We start from the raw sequence: 18707 nt of genomic DNA, 5'->3' as shown, positions 1-18707 counted from the left end.
ATAAATTTTTTACAGTGTATATATATATATATATATATATATATATATATATATATGTGTGTGTGTGTGTGTGTGTGTGTGTGTGTGTGTGTGTGTGTGTGTGTGTGTGTGTGTGTGTGTGTGTGTGTGTGTGTGTGTGTGTGTGTGTGTGTGTGTGTGCCCATTTTCTCAAATAGCAAAAGAAAAACAATAGTGATTTCTAACTTTCCAAAAAATAGAGTGAGATTGATAACGGCAGTTTTTTTGTAATTTGATGCAAAGGTAATATAATAGCCATTGAATTAGGCTATTAGAGTTATACATGTACATACATTTTTTTTTAATGAAAGTACAAAAAAATACTATGATAAGCTATTGATGAGCGTTGAAACGCGTCATCAGTCTGAGAAAAGGGTATTTCTCTTCTATCAAACCCGACTATCTTTAGGACCATGCGTCCACCTTAACTCTTTACAACTGAGGGATTGCACTCCAGTTGATTTTAAACAAAGTTCCTGTCTCTGTTTAAGCCCAAAAATTGTAGAGGCAGCGTGACCGAGGAAGAAGTTAGAGTATTCATCAGGCTTTCCCCCCTTGAACGAATGAAAGGACCTTGAGGACGCTCGTTTCTTCGGCTGCGAGCGACACCTGCCTCAGGTAGCCTACTTTCATGCCACAAGGTGCGAAGGGCGTTGAACCGCGGCGGAATTTAGGTTAGGCCGTGAACATTAGTTTCACATTGGTTTATGCGAATTGTTTGGTCATTATTTGGTATCGGTAAGATGGTTGACTTTGCTGACAAGAAAGTAACACCGGAGATTCTTCAGAATGCTGTTGTTGTTATAAAGAAGACTTTTGTTGTTTGAACTTGTTAAAATATCGTGAAAGACACTCGGGGTCTTCCTCGCAATAGTCTCATGTCAGTAAGATGGCAATTTTAATCTTAAAATTGTTTCTCATCTGATGTCATCGTTTCTTTCTTTGTTTTTGTTTTCTTCTTTCTTTTTCGTCGTCTTCTTTTTCTTCTTCTTTTTTTTTTTAAATATACGATAGTGTCTAATATAGGCCGATTTCCAAATGGTAAGTGAGACCAAGTCTTTAAACAAAATGATGAAGGTCATTTTTCTCAGGGTGTTTTGTAGGCTACTATAAACAATGACACTGAAACGGTAGAAATACGATCTGCCCTTATCAGAGCTCTGGCCCTTATAAAGTTTGACCAGGGCAATTGGCAAAATCCCATTATTTACTACTTTTAGTAGTAGGCTACTTATTGTCAGCCTACTATGTGGAGTCATTATACATTTAATATTGCATCTTGTGTAAGAACTAATTTCTCGATCAATGCAATTTTGTTAGATTTTTTTTTATCTTTTTTAATGCGGTTACCACTGTATGGTATTTTGGTGGTAAGTGTAGTTAGTACATCGGTTACCATGGTAACCACAATGTCTGCTTGCATCAATATAAAAGCTGTAAAGTTATTCAAGTTGACCCTACACCGTCAAATTGGTTTCATTTTATTTTCTATTTTACATGCAAACAAGAAATCTAACATAATCCAAACCTGGAAGTGGAAGAAAATACACAACAGTAACATAAAAAAAGTACATTTTAAAAAACTAAATACAACATCTGTTGATGAAAGCACTCTAAAAATGATTGGCTTCTTCTGTTCGATTTCCTTAATTGTTTCTTTCCATCTTTGAATTGGTAAAAGTTCTGGTTTGAACCTTGTCTTCCTATTTTACTTCAAGATCACAACCCTAATTACTCTATAAATGTATTGCTTTGTTTTATTTTTATTTTTAAATTGAGGGTTATTAAGAACGAGGCTTTTAGGGAATTTTTCAATCTTGTGAAATATAGCTGTCTGATCACTTCATTCCCTTACATTTTTCTATTATTAAATGAAATTCCAAATAAAATATAACTGTGATTGCCGTCATTTTACCCACAGTTACAACCCCCTTTTCAGAACTATTGTGTTTAGTTTCTTTAACCAGTGTATTCCAGACAAAACACAAATGCAAGCAGTTTATTTTATCATTTTGCACTATTGTGTGATGATTCTGCCATGGATTCTGTAAGAATAAGTTCAGATCAGATCAGATAAGGTCATGGGGTGCATGTTTAAATGGGGGCATTTAGTGACCTGTGGATCTGTGTCTGTTTACTTCAGGACGGGGACCATGTGTTGCTCTGTGTATTTGGACAGGCCTTCCTGGTCATTTGTCATATTTCCCTATTTTATGTTTCTTTTGTTTTTTTGTTTCTTTGTTCATTTTTGGGTGAACTATCCCTTTATTGGTGCTATTAGCTCCATCCTAACACCGATCTGAGACTGCTGTCCTGACGCTGCTGTGACGTATGGCTCTGCAGTTGTGCAGTTAAATGTTATTGTCCATTGTCAGTGTATTCCGGCCTGTGTTAACGTCCTGTTTACAGACTTTGTAATATTTCCACAGAAATTACATTCTGCGCAAGTCTGGAAAACCAAACGTGTGTTTGGAGCAAAAACCATCTGAGTCTCTGATGAATAACACTACCTATCAGATTGTGCCACCAACACTATATTTGCATTTTTTAAAGGGAAGGTATGGACGTTAATGATGCAGGTAACACAATCTGATACGTAGCATTTTCGCTGTGGAATTTAGCAACCTATTGTTTTGAATGAATTAATTGAAAAAAGAAAGCTTGTTTGGCAATGCGTATAACAACCTTTTAGCTTAATTTTTAAAACATTTATTTATTTTGCTAAAATCCTGTTGTACACAACCTAATTCATGCATTCTGTCTTCTGATTGATAGTTCAGGCATTTTTTTCTTGTTAATGTGAATGTCAAATATGACACAACAGGTCTTTATAATTGATTTGCAGTGAAAGCATGAGCCATAACGTTGATGTATAAATATTATGCATATATTACACATGCATATATTGTATATATGAATAATAAAGTAAATGGTTGCTTTTTAAAAATCATTAAAGGTTTAAGAGCTTACAGTTTTTTATGAACTACCAATCAGAAGACAGAAAAGCATGAAGTAGGTTGTGTACAACAGGTCTTTCAGAAAAGTTTTGGTCATATTGATCATTTATAGGCCCTAATTATTGTGTATTAAATATGATCCAGTAGGCTGTAATATATTTATAAATAGGCTTTATGCTTCTTGTTCAACAGAATTTTACAAGGAATGTTTAGTTAAAGTTATGAGAGAATAAATGTTTTAATAATTTGGCTAAAATGTAGTAACATGCATTGCCAAACAAGCATTCTTTATTTCAATAAATTTATATCTACAAAGGGCGACATATCCTGGGGGATACAAACATTTACAGACTGAACATGAAAAAAAAAATCATAATTTCAACAAACGCTAATGCTTAACAACAACTTTTTAATCATGCAAGTCCCCTCAATATTGTAAATATGTTAAATGTATCTATTTTTTTCTGAAGGTGAGCAGATTTTGCCACTACAGGTAGTCATGTTGTTTTTAAATGTTACCCGTGAGCTGACCAAAGAATGTATGAACAAAGTCACCAGATCGAAAAATATTCACAACAATCACCTCTTCAACGTGAAACCAAGAAATGAGACCTACACTTTCCCTGCCTCTTCCCACAGCCTCGCAAATGTTTGTATCCCTCAGGATACGTTGCCCTCCCTTTGAACGAGACTCCTCCTGCCAGTCTTGAGAAACAAATACAGGCTTTTACATTTAGTGTGCACATTTTGCAGTGCTTGTTATGTCTTGCTCTGTGACAAACCTGTTTTGTTAGTGCCGCTAAATGTGTACGGCTTTGTCAAAGTACATGTACTTTTGCACAGGCGATTGCTCTATTTCTGTCTGTCTCCATCCTTCCATTCCTCATTCCTCTCAAACTGAGAATAACAGAATCATTGATTTGTTCTTTATCCTGAAGCCACTTGTTGTAAATCAAAATCTGAACATATAAAACATATTTGACCATTTACTCTTCGCCCTCAAGTAAATGACTCCCACAGGCGGATGATGAGTCATCCTGAAATGTCCCACAATGCCTGCAATCTTGATTTCTTTTTTTAGTGGTCTACCTGAGCACATGACGTAAAACATTTGTAAAAAAAAAAAAAAAACACACTCAACGTCACCTTAAGCTAAAATGTGCCTATAGACACACACTTGCCTAACATTGCACACAGTACTTGCCCATGGTACTTTATTAAGAGCGTGTTTTAAATGTACTAAAATACACCAGAATTTGGTTTTGCTAAAAGACGAGGCTGTTTGTCCTGTAATAATGTGAATTTAAAGTAGCTTTTACCTAAAATGACACCCCTTCCCTATTTTCATTCTGAGCACAGTGAAGTGCCCACATTCACAAGTGAACAATGCTGTGTTGTTATGGCAACTGTTAGTGTACGGCAGCAACCTAACCTTAGTGCTCTGGATCCGTTTTAGGTCATTTTTAGTGTGTATGTCTTGATGGGTCTTAATGTTTTCTTTCAAGGATAGTTGCTAAAAGCTGGTGCTGATGTTATGAAAATGAGCATGGATGTGGGAAAGATTGTAAAAATCAAAAAAAAGTGTTTGTAAATGTCTTTAATAATCATATTGAAATGGTCCCCGTTACTTAATAGTGATGCTCTCAGAAATCATCATTTAGTTTTTTGTCTGAAATGTCACATTTTCTTTTCTCTTTTATCACATCCCAACAAAGAAAGGAAGCTTTTTAGTGCTTGTGCAACAAAATGAAGATCAAAGTGTCACACTCACACACACAAAAACACAAATGATGGGAAACATGTTGGTTGCACAAGCCTTGTTGACTCATAAACCGGCTAAATGAGTTGTGCTGTATTTTTGCCAGGCTTTTTTTGTGCACGGCACAAAATATGTACAAAAACAGCTTTTTATTTTTTGTTCAACAGCTATGATGATTACAGTTATCTCCTCATGATTCTTTTGTTGACACCCTCGCAACTTATTGGCTCAACTGTTTTTTCTATACTTTCAATCATATACAGGTCCTTCTCAAAAAATTAGCTTATTGTGATAAAGTTCATTATTTTCTATAATGTAATAAAAATTTAAATTTCATATATTTTAGATTCATTGCACACCAACTGAAATATTTCAGGTCTTTTATTGTTTTAATACTGATGATTTTGACATACAGCTCATGAAAACCCAAAATTCCTATCTCAAAAAAATAGCATATTTTATCCGACCAATAAAAGAAAAGTGTTTTTAATACAAAAAAAGTCAACCTTCAAATAATTATGTTCAGTTATGCACTCAATACTTGGTCAGGAATCCTTTTGCAGAAATGACTGCTTCAATGCGGCGTGGCATGGAGGCGATCAGCCTGTGGCACTGCTGAGGTGTTATGGAGGCCCAGGATGCTTCGATAGCGGCCTTAAGCTCATCCAGAGTGTTGGGTCTTGCGTCTCTCAACTTTCTCTTCACAATATCCCACAGATTCTCTATGGGGTTCAGGTCAGGAGAGTTGGCAGGCCTATTGAGCACAGTAATACCATGGTCAGTAAACCATTTACCAGTGGTTTTGGCACTGTGAGCAGGTGCCAGGTCGTGCTGAAAAAAGAAATCTTCATCTCCATAAAGCTTTTCAGCAGATGGAAGCATGAAGTGCTCCAAAATCTCCTGATAGCTAGCTGCATTGACCCTGCCCTTGATAAAACACAGTGGACCAACACCAGCAGCTGACATGGCACCCCAGACCATCACTGACTGTGGGTACTTGACACTGGACTTCAGGCATTTTTGCATTTCCTTCTCCCCAGTCTTCCTCCAGACTCTGGCACCTTGATTTCCAAATGACATGCAAAATTAGCTTTCATCTGAAAAAAGTACGTTGGACCACTGAGCAACAGTCCAGTGCTGCTTCTCTGTAGCCCAAAAGTGGCTTGACCTGGGGTATGCGGCACCTGTAGCCCATTTCCTGCACACGCCTGTGCACGGTGGCTCTGGATGTTTCTACTTCAGACTCAGTCCACTGCTTCCGCAGGTCCCCCAAGGTCTGGAATCGGTCCTTCTCCACAATCTTCCTCAGGGTCCGGTCACCTCTTCTCGTTGTGCAGCGTTTATTGCCACACTTTTTCCTTCCCACAGACTTCCCACTGAGGTGCCTTGATACAGCACTCTGGGAACAGCCTATTCGTTCAGAAATTTCCTTCTGTGTCTTACCCTCTCGCTTGAGGGTGTCAATGATGGCCTTCTGGACAGCAGTCAGGTCGGCAGTCTTACCCATGATTGCGGTTTTGAGTAATGAACCAGGCTGGGAGTTTCTAAAAGCCTCAGGAATCTTTTGCAGGTGTTTAGAGTTAATTAGTTGATTCAGATGATTAGGTTAATAGCTCGTTTAGAGAACCTTTTCATGACATTGAAATGCTAATTTTCAGAGACAGGAATTTTGGGTTTTCATGAGCTGTATTACAAAATCATCAGTATTAAAACAATAAAAGACCTAAAATATTTCAGTTGGTGTGTATTGAATCTAAAATATATGAAAGTTTAATTTTTATCATTACATTATGGAAAATAATGAACTTTTATCACAATATGCTATTTTCTTTTTGAGAAGGACCTGTATTTGCTTATAGAACAAAGGACTCTCAGAAAATGGACCCTTATTATTGTAATTATTGTATATTTATGGTAGTGATGTAGCTATATTTTCTTCTCTGTTGTGACACATCAGAGTGAAATCGATTATCGTGAAATGTAAAGCCTGGTTCTGTCCGTCAGTTTTTGATTTGGAGGGAGGCTGATCTAAATGCGAGCTTGCAGGATTGTAAGAAGAGGGAGGGGATTACGCTGACAAAACGATTAGAGAAGTCCTGCATGCATTTACCGTAGAGAAGTCTGTTGTTTCACTGAAAGATCGACTTCTGATGAGTGAATTTGAGGGAAAATGATGAGGTCAAAAAATAGAAACGTATTCATGGATGAATCGATCACAATTAGATTAATGATATGACTTGCCATCTTCTAGATTGTTACCAAAACCAATTAGATCTTTTACTGTCAGTCCCTGAACTCAGTTTTCTCTGGTAATTCCGCAAATATGAGACTGACATGACTTGAAAGCGGAACTAAGATTTTTACGAAGAGTTGTAGCAAGTTGTACAACGTCCATACATGGTAATTCTTTCAATGCTGGAATGCAGCCATTTGACCTCTAGAGCTGCACTGAGCCAAAAGGATAGTTTTTTGCTGTGGAGTCTGTCTCCAGTAAGCTGAAACACAGAATCCCTTTTCTTCTGATTCTTGGGCCCCATTTCCAGTCATTTCCCCTTCATTGAAATGTTTATAATGGTTGTCTCTCTTTTTTCATCTTCTTCTTCTTTCTTTTGTCTCACAGCTCTACTCTCATCCTTCACATTTGGACCACCCTAAGTGTATGTTCGTGGACACTGGAAAGGAGCGTTTACAGCTATGTGTGCCCATGGGCAGCCCCTGTGTTCAGGAAGCAGGCGTTCACCCACCAGTCGGGAGGGCAGTAGCTCAGGCTCCCAGTATGCTCTCTGTGCACTGGGGGTGGGCCTGGTGGCGCTTGGTGTCGTCATGATCGTGTGGAGCATAGTCCCTTCTGCAGTGACACCGTCGCAAAATTCTACAAGCACGAACAACGGCGCCAGTGGAGATGTAGGAAAGACATCGTCTGTTGCATATGTGCTGGTCGGAGCTGGTGCTGTCATGTTGCTCCTTTCCATATGTCTCGGGTTCAGGAACAGGAAGCGGATGAGAGACAGGGAAACTGCAGGTGCACGCGGTGCTGGTTATGTGGATCATGTCCCTAGAGATCAGGATGAGTGAGTACTGCTCTATACTCATTCATCTCTTTCTGCTGGGTGTTAAAAGCTGATGAAAGAGAATTATGTCCAAGTTTTTTATAAGGATGCACCGATATTACAATTCTGGCTAATAAAGATATGGCATAATAATTTTATGTTAAAATGAAATACATTTTAAAGTCTGTCATTGATATTTGCTATATATTTACATTTAAGTGTTATTAAATTATTATTGTTTTCTTTCAATGAGTGTTACAGCAAAAGTAATTTCAAATTACAACCCCAAATCAGAAAAAGTTGGGACAGTTTGGAAAACGCAAATAAAAAAAGAAAGTAGTGATTTCTAAATGTACTTTGACTTGTATTTCATTGCAGACAATATGAACACAAAATATTTCGTGTTTTGTCTGGTCAACTTCATGTCATTTGTAAATATGCATCCTTTCCTGTCATTCAGACCTGCAACACATTTCAAAAAAAGTTGGGACAGGAGCAATTTAGGGCTAGTAATGAGGTAAAAGGGTTAAATAATGATGTGATTTGAAACAGGTGATGTCAACAGGTGATTGAAATTATGATTTGGTACAAAAGCAGCATCCAAGAAAGATCTAATCCTATAGGAGCAAAGATGGGCCGAGGATCGCCAGTTTGCCAACAAATACGAAAATTATTGAAATGTTTAAAAACAATGTTCCTCAAAGAAAGATAGGAAGAGATTTGGATATTTCACATTCAACAGTGCATAACATAATTACAAGATTCAAGGAATCTGGAGGAATTTCAGTGCGTAAAGGACAAGGCCGCAAGCCTAAGCTGAACAACCGTGATCTCCGATCCCTCAGGCGGCACTGCATCAAGAATCATCATTCATCCATAAGCGATATCACCACATGGGCTCAGGACAACTTTGGCAAACCTTTGTCAAGTACCACAATACGTAGTTACATCCACAAATGCCAGTTAAAACTGTACTGTGCCAAAAGGAAGCCTTATGTTAACAGTGTCCAGAAGTGCTGTCGACTTCTCTGGGCTCGGAGGCATCTGGGATGGACCATCACAAAGTGGAAATGTGTACTATGGTCAGATGAATCAGTATTTCAGGTATTTTTTGGGAGGAATGGACGCCGTGTGCTCCGGACCAAAGAAGAAAAGGATCATCCAGACTGTTACCAGCAACAAGTCCAAAAGCCAGGGTCTGTCATGGTATGGGGTTGTGTCACGCCGGCTTCACACTGCACGCGTAAGCAGGGCGTAAGCAGCGCGTAAGCAGCGCGTATTTTTTTCGGCGCTCATGTTAACAGATGAGTGCATTCACACCGGCAGCAGAGGCAGCGCAGCGGCGCGTAGCAGGAGCAGAGCAGAAGCGGCAGTGCCGCGATCGTTTCGGCGCCAGGTCTATTTTTGACGCGCTGCTCACGATGAATTAAAGCCACGCTATATTGTTCTGATCAAAATTAACCTGGTTAACATGAAAAATAACACATTTAACCATGAAATAATTTAGTGAAGTGTTCCGTGTGTTTCTCAGTCACCATATGACATCCGGTGCTGTGGAAAAAGAAAGAAAGTTCTACACAAAAACCGAAGTCACTGCCATAAGTTTTTGCCTGAACTACAAAACTAATTTTAAATAATGTATGCCAGTTTAGCTTTAATTAAATATGAATTAAATTATGTATATATTATAACTATACGCTGGCATAAAAACAGAAACGATAAACAAAAGCACGTGGTGTCCCAGGCAGTGTTCTTCAGAGTGCGCATGGACAGACAGCAATGGACGACACTCTCATCGTGGAGGTTGAGAAGCACACAGTTCTCTATGATCCACACAATTTGCTTTATAAAGACTTGCAAGTGAATGAAAGCATGGGAGGAAGTTGGTGAGCGTGAGCGGCTCTTGGTGTTGATGGGAAGTCATTTTAAAGTGTTTTTGACAATCTTTCGTTGTCTCACGAACGAACAACTAAATATGGATAGGTAAATAGAATATACACACATTAATATAGCACACATACAGGATAGACATGTAGATAGACTATGATGTGCGTTATTTTGTCATTTTTAAAAAAACGTTTTTAGATAATTTGCTCATTTAGCCTACAATATATCATTAAGAAGTTTCCTCTTAGTTATTACAGTAATTTATGAATTATCTTTCAGAGGTTTATGATGGGTAATGCATGTAAATTTGATGCCTATCCAATATTTCAAGACAATTTCCTGAAGTTTCTCTTTTTAGCAGTGTGCTTTTCATGGACATATAGTGCGATGGCCTTTCTTCTATCAAAAACTCGCATTAAACTAAATAAAAAGACATCAGAAACAAGTGAAACGATTTTTTAAAAATAAAATTAGCTTCATGATAAATCTTTGCTTTATTTCCATTTCAAATACATTAAAGAGAAATGCAAACTTATCCATTAAAGAGAGTACTCTGTACACAACTGCGCGCGACAAACGCTGCCTGTGTGAAAGGAAAAAGTGCGCGCGCTGCTACTGCTTTACACACGCGCTGCTTCAGCGCTGCCTACGCCCTGCTTACGCGTGCAGTGTGAAGCCGGCGTCAGTGCCCTTGGCAAAGGTAACTTGCACTTCTGTGAAGGCACCATTATTGCTGAAAAGTACATAGAGATTTTGGAGCAGAATATGCTGCCTTCAAGAAGATATCTTTTCCAGGGACGTCCATGCATATTTCAACAAGACAATGCAAAACCACATTCTGCACACATTACAAAGTCCTGGCTGCGGAGGAAGAGGGTACGGGTACTTGACTGGCCTGCCTGCAGTCCCGACCTGTCTCCAATAGAGAATGTGTGGCGCATTTTGAAGCGCTTGTTTGCAGGAAGAATGGGACAAAATTACACCTGAAACACTTCATCACTTGGTGTCTTCAGTCCCTAAACGTCTTTTAAGTGTTGTGAAAAGGAATGGCAACATTACAAAATGGTAAATGCTTTACTGTCCCAACTTTTTTTGAAATGTGTTGCAGGTCTGAATGACAGGAAAGGATGCATATTTACAAATGACATGAAGTTGACCAGACAAAACATGAAATATTTTGTGTTCATATTGTCTGCAATGAAATACAAGTCAAAGTAATTTTAGAAATCACTTCTTTTTTATTTTATTTGCACATTCCATACTGTCCCAACTTTAGGGGTTGTATAAATAGACTAAATAAGCATGAGCCATTTAATATAATATTGCCTGATACTCTATCATTCATAAGTTTGGGGTCTCAAAAAGTCTCTTTCCAATAAATGCTGTTGTTTCTATACTTTTTATTTATCAGAGAATCCTAAAAAAAAAATGTATCGCAGTTTTCACCCAAATATTTTGCAGCAAAACGTTGATAATAATGAGAAATGTTTCTTGACATCATGTGACACTAAAAACTGGAGTAATGGCTGCTGAACAAACATTTCAAGCAACCCGCACCCGACCAACGTTTTCAACTAACCCGCCTGCAACTCGGAACGCAAAAAAAAGAAAATATTGTACCCGACCCGCTTCCTGACCCGCATTTTTTAAAAGTAGTAAATGCTCATCATACTGTCAATTTATTCATTTTCTTAACAATTATGCTCCATGTGTTTATCCAGTCTAATCAAAGTGTGCGTCTCTCCCCTGACTTTCCCAACAAAAGTCCTGTCCCCCTCTCAGAAAATACATAAAGCTGACATTACTGAGCTATACTTTTTTTACTATAAAAATTACAACGGTTTAATTGGCATCTTTATTTCAAACGACCTGACTGATCGCGACCTGAATATCATTAAAAATATTTTTGGATGACACGTAACCGCGGGCGACCACAAACACCCGCTCATTTTGGATCAACCAAAATCACTTCATCATTTGTGTGTGTGTGTGTGTGTGTGTGTGTGTGTGTGTGTGTGTGTGTGTGTGTGTGTGTGTGTGTGTGTGTGTGTGTGTGTGTGTGTGTGTGTGTGTGTGTGTGTGTGTGTGTGTGTGTGTGCGTAAGATAATAAAGATGTTTTATTGTTCTTTTTTAAATCTGTAATTATGTTTAGCTATTTATTGTACATCCCTAGTTCCCTTTGTTCAAATCCATCAAGGTGAATCATGTTGACTATGTTTACCTGCATACAACTCATGTCATGATATCTCTATGTAAATATTAGATCAACTGATGAACCAGCCCCCAGCTTTGACGTCCCCACCTATGAGGAGGCGGTCACCAGCGGACAGTACCCTGTTCGACAGAGTAACTTGCGACAGAGTTACCAGCTGCCCTCGTACGAAGATCTGATTGGTGCTGTTGAAAATGAAGGCCAGCAACCGAAAGCAGGTAACGGCCAAGAGGCCCCTCAGCCAGCTCCTGGCCCCGCACCCCAGCCTGCGGCGCCCGCCCGCAGCAGCAGCAGGGCCAGCCGTATCCTCAGACCTCTCCGAGTGCGCAGGATCAAGTCCGAGAAGCTCCACATGAAGGATATTCGTTTGAATATCCAAAACCCTGGACAGGCTAGGGTGGTGGCTATTGAACCGCTGACCCCACCGCCGCAGTATGAGGACAAGCCCCCTCAACTACCTACAGAAGCAGTGTAATCATTCAATCACTGGATTTTTGTCATGTGTTTGCACCTGTGGGTTGCTTTGGAAAACGTTGACTCATCTGTGCAGAAGCAGAAAGTTTCAGTGAGAGCTATTAATATATCACAAAATCTGCCAGTTTATGAAATAGGATACACTCGTGTGCGTTGTCAATTCTTCTTGCACAAAACACTAAAGCCTACATGAATGTGTTTTTTATTTGACAGAACTTTTAATATTCTAATAAGGATATTACAGTAATTTATTGTTGTTTTAAAACTGTATGAAGAATCCCACATCGTGTTTCTTGAGAGAGATTCACTGTTTACTTCCAAAGAAACTACAACAACAAAAACAGAACTAAATATTGTTAAGGAATAACTTACAACCTTAGAATCCCATCAAACGGTTGCCATGTTTGTTTGTGTTTTTTTATATTGTTATCCTAAATCTGATGTTTGCGTTTTATTTTAATTTTTTATATCTGAATATATGACACATTGAATCCATTGTGCTATTGTGGCCAATTTTTAAGGGATGCAAAATTAGTTGAAATAGATTTAATTCCAACTACTTTGCTTAACTAATTTATTCAGTAACACTCCTATTAATACAATTAATAATATAATAAATTTTTCAGTATGTTTTCATTAAAAATGTGTCACGTTCTGTTCTGCAATTAACTTTGCCTCTTTTTATCTAAATGTATTGCTTATACTGTATTTTACAAGTGCACAATTTAGACCTTTTGAATTTGAATGGAATTGAGAATATTATCAAAACCATAACCATCTTATTTTAGAACAAATTCTGCATTCAAATGAAATTCTAAGAATGCTATAAAAAGGAAGGTCTTGATAAAAAACAAAAATGCAACTTGGGGGACTCAACACTGAATTACTGAAGTGCAAATGTGAATTCTAAAGATTGGACAAGTGCTGTTTGACTGGACAAACAAGCTGTCATCCTGCACATTAATCATAAAAATGTTCTTGGTGTCCTTGTGTATGTGAGCTATATTGCTTTCACAGACTGCATCTTTTAGGAAACTTTTTTAAAACATTTTTATATACATATTTTGATTGGATATTATAACACATTTGACTAACAAACATAACACACTTATTACTTTTGTTTTTATTTACATTTTAGTTTGTTGTTCAGTTTAATTATTTGATAGGGGTGTAGAATCTTGGAAAATGGATGCTACTATTTGCTACAAAAGGAATAAGATTATGGGTCATGCATGTAATTATTGTTTTAAAGCAGAAAATCTCTGTATTTTATTTATTTCTTAGGGGAATTAATAAAATGTTTTAATCTGTGTTTTTGTTTATCTTTATTTCCCCCTAAATTGAAACAATTTATGCTGATTTGTAGTGCCCCCTAGTGGCTGAGAATCGTACAAAACCTTGAATTGCTGTCAATGATGACAAATTTGATTGCACTTTTCCAACTTTTAACAGCTGTTTGACTCACCGTATAATCATTTAGGCATTTCAATATGATGCTTTGCATTTGACTTTGTGATATTAAAATGTAATTGTACAGGTCCTGTTAAAAAATTAGCATATTGGGATAAAGTTCATAATGTAATGATAAAAATTAAACTTTCATATATTTTAGATTCCTTGCACACCAACTGAAATATTTCAGGTCTTTTATTGTTTTAATACTGATGATTTTGACATACAGCTCATGAAAACCCAAAATTCCTATCTCAAAAAAAAAAAGCATATTTTATCCGACCAATAAAAGAAAAGTGTTTTTAATTCAAAAAAAGTCAACTTTCAAACAAATTATGTTCAGTTATGCACTCAATACTTGTTCAGGAATCCTTTTGCAGAAATGACTGCTTCAATGCGGCGTGGCATGGAGGCGATCAGCCTGTGGCACTGCTGAGGTGTTGTGGAGGCCCAGGATGCTTCGATAGCGGCCTTAAGCTCATCCAGAGTGTTGGGTCTTGCTGAAAAACGAAATCTTCATCTCCATAAAGCTTTTCAGCAGCTGGAAGCATGAAGTGCTCCAAAATCTCCTGATAGCTAGCTGCATTGACCCTGCCCTTGATAAAACACAGTGGACCAACACCAGCAGCTGACATGGCACCCCAGACCATCACTGACTGTGGGTACTTGACACTGGACTTCAGGCATTTTGGCATTTCCTTCTCCCCAGTCTTACTCCAGACTGGCACCTAGATTTCCGAATGACATGCAAAATTTGAGCAACAGTCCAGTGCTGCTTCTCTATAGACCAAGTCAGGCGCTTCTGCCGCAGTTTCTGGTTCAAAAGTGTCTTGACCTGGGGTATGCGGCAACTGTAGCCCATTTCCTGTGCACGGTGGCTCTGGATGTTTCTACTCCAGACTCAGTCCACTGCTTCCACAGGTCCCCCAAGGTCTGGAATCGGTCCTTCTCCACAATCTTCCTCAGGGTCCGGTCACCTCTTCTCGTTGTGCGGCGTTTATTGCCACACTTTTTCCTTCCCACAGACTTCCCACTGAGGTGCTTTGATAGAGCACTCTGGGAACAGCCTATTCGTTCAGAAATGTCTTTCTGTGTCTTACCCTCTCGGTTGAGGGTTTCAATGATGGCCTTCTGGACAGGGTCGGGTCGGCAGTCTTACCCATGATTGCGGTTTTGAGTAATGAACCAGGCTGGGAGTTTTTAAAAGCCTCAGGAATCTTTTGCAGGTGTTTAGAGTTAATTAGTTGATTCAGATGATTAGGTTAATAGCTCGTTTAGAGAACCTTTTCATGATATGCTATTTGTTTGAGATAGGAATTCTGGGTTTTCATGAGCTGTAGTGCCAAAATCATCAGTATTAAAACAATAAAAGATCTGAAATATTTCAGTTGGTGTGCAATGAATCTAAAATATATGAAAGTTTAATTTTTATCATTACATTATGGAAAATAATGAACTTTTATCACAATATGCTATTTTTTTTAAAAGGTAGTAGTGTCACTGCCAACTCACACCATTAATTTTGGTTTTTGTTATTTATTTATTTTTGTTATTATTTGTAATGATTTTTTTCCCTTTACATTTATTGTCAAAATTATATTCCCAACCTACTCTCACCTATTTCTTTCATTTCAGATATCACCCTATGTGTGAAGTGAAACTGAGGGGACTGTTATGACAGGTATTTTAAGCCAAATCAAACATTCATGATATTGTTGCACTTCAAGCAATCCCACTTCAGACATATATGCCAAAAGTATAACCATTAGACAAATGCTTGTGATTTTCTATGTTCCATGAAAAACAAATTAGGCTGTTACAGTGTCACCCAATCTAAACAAAGCCGTATGAGTTATGCCTTTACTAAACTGTGCTTACATTTTAGAGCATTGGTCATAATGACATTTTGAAAAAAGAAAAAAGGACTGTTTATTGTTGAGTCATAACTTGCATTTTGTCCAAAAATGTTCATTACTACAGCATGATTGTGATGTGACATGCTTATATATATTGTAAACTAGTAATTGAATATTTATGATACGTCTATTTTCATTAAGACAACAATTTAGCAGTTATAACTAAAAGTATGTGACCCTGGACCACAAAACACAAGTCGCATTGAGTATATTTGTGGCAATAGACAACAATACCTTATATGGGTCTAAATTATTTTGAAAAATGTGTCTTTTATGCCAAAACTCATTATGCTATTAAGTGAAGATCATGTAACATGAAGATATTTTGTGAATTTCCTATTGTAAATATATCAATAATGTATTATTAGTAGTACTATGTGTTGCTAAGGACTTCATTTGAACAACTTTAAAGGTGACTTTCTTTTCAACATTTCAACTTTTTTTGCTTTTTGTTTACCCTAACCCTCGGATTCCATATTTTCAAGTAGTTGTATCTCGGCCAAATACTGTCATATCCTAACATCAATTTTATTCAGGATTATTTATTCAGCTTTCAGATGGTGTATAAATCTCACCCTGGTTGTGTAGTCCAGGATAATATATAATAATAAAAAGGTAATTTATTCCTGTGATGGCAAAGCATACTTTCAGCATCATTATAGTCTTCAGTAGCACATGATCCATCAGAAATATTTCAGGCTATACTGACCAATGAGAAAAACAATCCAAATCACAGTATAAAAATGTTTAAAGCCACCGCTAATGAAAGTGTTCATTTTGTCTGAAACATTTAGTAGTCAGTGAGATTTGTTGTTGTTGTTGTTGAATAAAATGAATAGCCTATATTTATTAAGCAAGGACACAGTAATGCATTTATAATGTAACAAAAAATATAGGCTATATTTTAAAATCAATATTTCTTTAGAGTTTTCTGTTAATCAAAGAATCCTAAAAAAAATACAGTTTCAGCAACAACAACAAAAATGCAGCACAAGTGCTCAGTGTTTTCAACACTGATAATAAGAAAATAACTTTGTGCACCAAATCAGCATATTAGGCTATACCCTATAGCCTAAATTTTTTTTAATTTATAATAGTTTCTTTAAAATTTTGAGTTTCTGTTGATTAAACCAATATATATATTAATATATATTAACTTAATTTGAAGGCAACCAGGTTACTTTAAAAATGTTTACAGTGTACATTAGTTCCTTAAACTCAATTAATATTTTCATATTCAAATGTAGCCTGAACGTCTGTTTCTGATATTTATGTAATGTTTATGACCTTTAAAGTTTGTTAATAAAATGTACTATAACCCTTGTAAGTAAACTCCACCCCTCCTCCATCCGCTGCAATGGATCTTCTACGTGTAGTTTTGTGTTCCCGCTTTTGCAGCTGCTAGGGCTGCGGGGGGAGGGAGGACTCCTCATGGAACAGCCAGCCCGGGGAGTCAGTCACATTCTTGGCCGGGATTCAATGACTGAACCAGACACAAACAAACACTGAGGGAGAGGGAGAGAGAGAGAGAGAAAGAGAGAGAGAGAAAAAAAGAGGGAGGGAGAGAGAGAGAGAGACTTGCACACTCTCATAGTAAAGCGGAGGCAACTGCACGGACGAGCTTTACACTACACATTTTGTGCGTGAGTTTATGATTATAGTCAGATTGAGAATTTCGATCAAAACTTTAGACTTTGGGGAGGATTTTCTCGGAACTCTGGTTCTTTCTGGTACGATTTAAGATTTAAACATGAGACAGTTGAATGGATTACAAGGCGGCGTTTTACACTTTCCGAACTGACATGGACTATTGCGACTCTTTTCCTTCACATTCATTCAATCTGTTGTGATTAAACTGCCCAGGTTTAAACATGGAGGGTCCTTCCAGCTTTCAACCGCATCCCGGACTTCAGCAAACTCTCAAGCAGTTTCACTTGAGTTCCATGAGCTCTCTCGGAGGTCCGGCAGCCTTCTCGGCTCGGTGGCAGCAGGACATGCTGTTCAAGAAGGACGGAAAGAGCACCGAGGTGATGGTGAACCTCCCGGCGCAGACACCGCCGGTCATGCCGGGGCCCCTATTCATCCCCTCCGACCGCTCCACAGAGAGGTGCGAGACTGTCCTGGAGCGGGAGACCATTTCGTGCTTCGTGGTGGGTGGCGAGAAGCGCCTCTGCCTGCCGCAGATCCTCAACAGCGTCCTGCGAGACTTTTCCCTCCAGCAGATCAACTCGGTGTGCGACGACCTCCACATCTACTGCTCCAGGTGCACGGCGGACCAGCTGGAGATCCTCAAAGTTATGGGCATCCTGCCCTTCTCGGCCCCCTCTTGCGGTCTCATCACCCAGACGGACGCAGAGCGCCTTTGCAATGCCCTCATCTACGGCGGCACTTTCCCTCCGCACGCCGACAAAGAGTTGTCGTGCTCCATCGAGCTGGAGCGGACGGAGAAGAGCTTCAAAGTTTATCACGAATGCTTCGGGAAGTGTAAGGGCCTGTTCGTACCAGAGCTCTACACGAACCCCAACGCGGCGTGCATACAGTGCTTGGACTGTAGGCTCATGTTTCCGACCCATAAGTTCGTAGTACACAGTCATAAAAGGCTGGAGAACAGAACCTGTCACTGGGGCTTCGACTCGTCCAACTGGAGGGCTTATGTTCTTTTGGATCAAGACTATAGTGACAAAGAGGAGAGCACCACACTGCAGCAGCTCCTCATTGAGTTAAAGGGAAAATTTGACCTGGGGAACAAGCACAAGACATCTTACAAGGTGAGCTCAAAATGCATGGCATCATTATAAAATCAAAGTCTGAATCTGTACTGTAATGCTCAAAAATGATTTTACACCTAAATATTTATGAATCATAATATTTTTTCTTTATCTTTGTCTCAAGTGCTATTTTATCAAACAACACATATTCCACCTGGTTACTGTTTATTGTGTCAAACAATAGGTCAAATATATCTCGCCACAAAAAACAAG

The 18707-nt window shown here is 38.4% G+C and overlaps 2 protein-coding genes across 3 annotated transcripts in view; both read left to right on the top strand.

Annotated features, from left to right (window-relative positions):
* Positions 1-430: 430 nt before the first annotated feature.
* Positions 431-13717, top strand: tmem51b (transmembrane protein 51b). The gene is made up of 3 exons (XM_067430995.1): positions 431-636; positions 7355-7805; positions 11936-13717. The coding sequence occupies exons 2-3, from the start codon at positions 7429-7431 to the stop codon at positions 12357-12359; spliced, it is 801 nt and encodes a 266-aa protein (XP_067287096.1). The 5' UTR covers positions 431-636; positions 7355-7428; the 3' UTR covers positions 12360-13717.
* A 3526-nt stretch (positions 13718-17243) lies between these two features.
* skib (v-ski avian sarcoma viral oncogene homolog b) overlaps positions 17244-18707 on the top strand; it is a 39058-nt gene continuing 37594 nt past the window's right edge. The window contains exon 1 of one of the 2 annotated variants that reach the window (XM_067431543.1): positions 17244-18494. In XM_067431543.1, coding sequence (XP_067287644.1) covers positions 17598-18494 — 897 coding nt within the window. In that variant the 5' untranslated portion in view covers positions 17244-17597. The remainder of the gene's footprint in view (positions 18495-18707) is intronic. The other variant, XM_067431542.1, reaches the window with a different exon arrangement.

This window comes from Pseudorasbora parva, chromosome 22 (assembly GCF_024679245.1).
Source record: "Pseudorasbora parva isolate DD20220531a chromosome 22, ASM2467924v1, whole genome shotgun sequence".
Classification (NCBI taxonomy): Eukaryota; Metazoa; Chordata; class Actinopteri; order Cypriniformes; family Gobionidae; genus Pseudorasbora; species Pseudorasbora parva.
This window is presented reverse-complemented; position numbering and strand designations above follow the sequence as displayed.

Coding starts and splice junctions, on each gene's coding strand:
- tmem51b (XM_067430995.1), top strand. CDS start 7,429: ATGTGTGCCCATGGGCAGCCCCTGTGTTCAGGAAGCAGGCGTTCACCC. Junction 7,806..11,935: donor GTCCCTAGAGATCAGGATGA/GTGAGTACTGCT, acceptor TGTAAATATTAG/ATCAACTGATGAACCAGCCC.